At 40.4% G+C, this 4,337-nt stretch overlaps 1 protein-coding gene across 1 annotated transcript in view; it reads right to left on the reverse strand.

Moving 5' to 3' along the window:
* Positions 1 to 2,007: 2,007 nt before the first annotated feature.
* NME8 (NME/NM23 family member 8) overlaps positions 2,008 to 4,337 on the reverse strand; it is a 34,241-nt gene continuing 31,911 nt past the window's right edge. The window contains exons 15-16 of the mRNA XM_015571265.1: positions 2,841 to 3,088; positions 2,008 to 2,231 (exon numbers count right to left, since the gene is read on the reverse strand). Of these exons, the coding sequence (XP_015426751.1) occupies positions 2,842 to 3,088 (247 nt within the window). The 3' untranslated portion in view covers positions 2,008 to 2,231; position 2,841. The remainder of the gene's footprint in view (positions 2,232 to 2,840; positions 3,089 to 4,337) is intronic.

Here is a 4,337-nt window from a genome sequence, read left to right on the forward strand (position 1 = left end):
GTACATGTTTACATCCCTGTTTTTCAACGTTCCTTGTGTCATTCTTCAGGTAGCCTCCAGACAGGTTAGAACAGAAAAACACAATAACCCTATATAATAAAAGCCTAATATGCAAATCGAACAAATGGCAGAATGATCTGTGGAACAACCGGTTGCAATGATGCACACTGACCACCAGGGGGCAGACACTCGATGCAGGAGCTGTCCCCAGCCCACAGGCCCCAGGCTAGCGAAGGCCTCCGGATCACCCTGCAGATCGGCCCAATCGCCGGCCAGGTCTAGGGACCCTAGCCCTGCATGAATTTCATGCACTGGGCCTCTAGTTAGTTAATAATATCTGCTCTATTCTCTTTGGCACCAAAGACTGGAGTCTCATGCTGAGAACACAGGCTATAACCTTCAAGAATGTGATCAATTTGGGGAAGTGATGGGGCAAGTAAAAATGTCACAAAGTGTTCATACCGTTTTTTAGTTGCCCCTTTATTGCTTCAGTACTATTTGGTTACTGTAAACCTTTGATTATTTTCCAGAGCTCTGATAAAGTTTGTCCTGACAGTTTCTGCTTATGTTTTCAATGTCCCCAAGGAGGGATGGGAGTTTATAGCCGCCTACTCTACCATTTTGCTGATGTCATTTCAATGGAGCCTTCTTAGCTCTGCTACACTGAGGGCCTGACTTATTCTCAATCCAGATGCCGACTTCCCCACATGAGCAAAACAGAACTCATGGCATTTCCTTCTTTTTCTCTTTTGGATCCCCTGTCTTGGAGTGGTTGGAGCATCCCGTCAGTTACTCAAGCCAGGAAGCATTGTCTTTTCCCATTTATTTGAGAGAGTGGTGATCAATCATAAGTCCTGTGGATGCAATGCAGCCTTTTAAGGATTCTCTAATCATTCCACTTATCGCTAACTCACAATGTCTACAGATTGCTGTTATCTTCCACATTGACTACTGCAATGCCTCCTGCCTGGGTGGTTTGTATCTCATTCTCCCTCGCCATCTCCTATGTGCATCTGCTCAAAGCACTCCAATTTTTTTTTTATCTCCTGCTTTTAGAGTCCTGAGCCCCTTTAGAACAAGGACTGTGTGTACTGAGCCCTGCGGCAGTGTCCAGCATATAGCATGAGCTGAATAAAAGAGTCTTGCGTGTCTGAAACAGTCCCACAAGTCTATCCCTTAGAATGATATGATTTAGTATAGTAGGCATAGTAAAAGCAGCCATCAAAATGTCCTTATATGTGTATAAATAGCAAGACATACCTACTTAGAAACTTTTAAAACTAAATTCATTTTCTTGCTTCATTACTTTCGATTTTGAAAATCGTACCCTTTATTCAAGATCTATTTCATCTCTTACCTTCTCAAGCTCCTACCCATCAAAATACACACCTGTCAGCCAATTCAGCACTGTATTATACACTAATTTGAAGTCCCTGATACTATTCATAATGCTCACCTCATTAAAAAAAAGGGGGGGGAGGAATGTGCAAATGTTAGAATAGATCTATACCAGGTTGCTATTAGATGCTATAAACAGAATGTAGTTGCACTAACCTCATCAACACAAATTATTTATCACTGGCATGCTTAATAATGTACTGACTTATTGTGGTTATGATTAGATGGTTTTTGTGAGTTTTGCCTCCCCATTACATTTGCATCTCCCTGAACGTATCAACTTTCATTCAACCACTGTTTTACTAAACAAAAACCCACAGTTCAAGCAGATATACAATACATATTTTCCCAACATAAATGTTTATAGGTTGTACAATCATGCTTTGGTCTAGCTATAAAAAATAAAAGCATAATATGCTAATTAGACCGGACATCCTTCCGGACGTCCTCCTGGACGTCCTTCCAGATGACCTTCCAGACAAAGCTGTCACACTGGGGGCCAAGGCAGAGGCAGCCGCTGCTGTGGTGGGGGCTGAGCCCCTTGCATGAATTTCGTGCATCGGGCCTCTAGTAATTAAATAAGACTTATGGGAGGAGTAGTAGGATGACAGAATCTACTTTTATTTTTGCATTTAATGTTTTGATACAATATTCTTACATCTAGAGAAAGCCTCGACTAAATGACACTATTAAGGGAACGATGTACTCTTCTTTCCCTCGGGGACCTGAATGGGTATGGAGGGATTGCTCCATTTCACAATGCTTTCTCATTATGTGGACGGATTCTCAATTTGGCTCATCCAGCTGAAGACAACACTGCACATGTGAAGAGTCTTTGAAAATAAAGAAGGCAAGTAAGTTTGATGGCAAAAGTCACCTATCTTACACTCCACTTCCCACAATGCCCAGGATAGAAACGTTTTCAAGTTTTCCATCAACAACTAAGCAGTTTCAATCCACATGCTCCCCAAATAAGTTGCTCTTTGCCAAGGAATAGAAATGACTGCCTTTTGCTTTATGGTTTTGAATATCCTATCATATTATCATATGTCACCCACAGATAGATAGTAGGTTCCAAGTTTCCAAACACTCAATGAATAGAGTTGAGGCTGCTTTATGAGACCTTGGCAATTCGAAGAGGAGAAATGGAGGGGAGTCAAGGAGAGGGACTTCATGAGACTGTCCTGAGAGATGGCACAAATAGTTCAGTACCAAGGCTTGCAACCCAAAAGATATCTTGCTTACTCCACTATGTCCCAGGTGCCTGCACATGGTTTGGCTTTGAGGCTTCAAGGTTGCTATGGAGCAATGTAATATGTCTGGCAGGAAATAGTTTAAGTCAGGAACATAGGGAATGTTCTGATCAGAACAACCTTGTCCTAGACCCAGTCACTGTAACAGCCCAAGAAAAGGAAAGAACAGTTATTAGAGAGGTACTGTACTTTAGTTTTCCTTGGGATTCTGGGGATTCTCAGGATCAACCTCTTCAAATATATTTTGAATTGCTTGCATTGCCTCAGTGGCATTAGATGATCCATGGACAGCATTTTTCAAAAGATTTATTCCAAATTGGGCTCGGAGAGAGTTTGGGGACAAGAACTTTGCTTCACTTGGGTCTGTGGGACCCATCAATCGTCTCCAGTCTGCAACAGCATTCCACTTGCTCAGAATCATGACCAAAGATGGACCCCTGCAAATAACAGTGCTTTCAGAAGACTTGGGCCACTTACAACTGTATAGATTGCCTACATGGCTACGGACAGAACGCCACAGGTTCATCTAGAGAGCTTTTCTTTGTTCTTTGTACTTATTAGTGTGATTTTAATGCTTTCTTTTTTTTGTTTCATTTATCCCTCTTCCAACAGGCATAGAAAAACACTGCTAGAAAAATGCTGTAGTTTATATCTATAGATATATTCCAGGCACTGTTCCAAGTACTTTCAATGTATCAATTATTTAGCCCTCACAACAAACCTATATGTTAGGTCAGTGATGGCGAACCTATGACACGCGCGTCAGAGGTGACACACAAACTCATTTTGGGAGACACCCATCGACAGAGACAAAAAATTGCATAATTCAATGAGTTGAGCATCACTCGAGTAATATTATTACTCACGTTACTCATGATCAATAATGCAATTCTAAAACTGGATGTAAACATGTACATCAGTGTTGCATAGCAAAGATACATAGTGAAAACATCTAAGATACATTGTTCCAATATTGACATTAATATAAAAAGGTTAAGAATTGCACTATAAAGAGATTAATCTTTACTCATGAGATTTGATTTTTATTCGAGTGACAAAATGCCCAATTCTGGAAACGGCCTCATTATTGTGAACATGTGCCCCGGGTAAGCTTCCCGTGTGTTCAGGTGCATTCAGCAAATGGATGCACTTGATCGTCATGTTCGTTAGGAGAGACAGGAGTGGGAGGATTAGAAGAAAAAGATATACGTACAGTGCAACAGTGCTCGATGAGACATTCTGCATGTTGGATAATTGATTACAGCACCGTATATTTGTTGGTTATACATACTATCTTTGAATTGTTTTGCACCAGGAGTCAGTGCAACAACACTGGAAAAAGTTAATAAGTAAGAAACCTATCAACCTTTTAGAAAAAATGCCTAGATTTATATTTATTTATTTTTGCAACCTTGTGAAGGAGAATAAAAAAAATAAAAAAAGCAAGATTGAATGATAAAGGAAGTGAAAGTAGCAGTAGCCGACCCTTTCAAGACACATGGACCGAGATGTACGGGATTGTCGACAGAAACAACAGATCATTATGCATACTGTGTAATGAAACGGTAGTAAGCAGAACATGGAATGTAAAGAGACATTTTGAAACTAATCATTGTCAGCTCTTGAAAAAAAAGTATCCATGAAAGAAAGGGATACATTTCTAGGCAGCTACACCTCTATAAAACT

The sequence above is a fragment of the Myotis davidii genome, unplaced genomic scaffold (genome assembly GCF_000327345.1).
Source record: "Myotis davidii unplaced genomic scaffold, ASM32734v1 scaffold125, whole genome shotgun sequence".
Taxonomy (NCBI): domain Eukaryota; kingdom Metazoa; phylum Chordata; class Mammalia; order Chiroptera; family Vespertilionidae; genus Myotis; species Myotis davidii.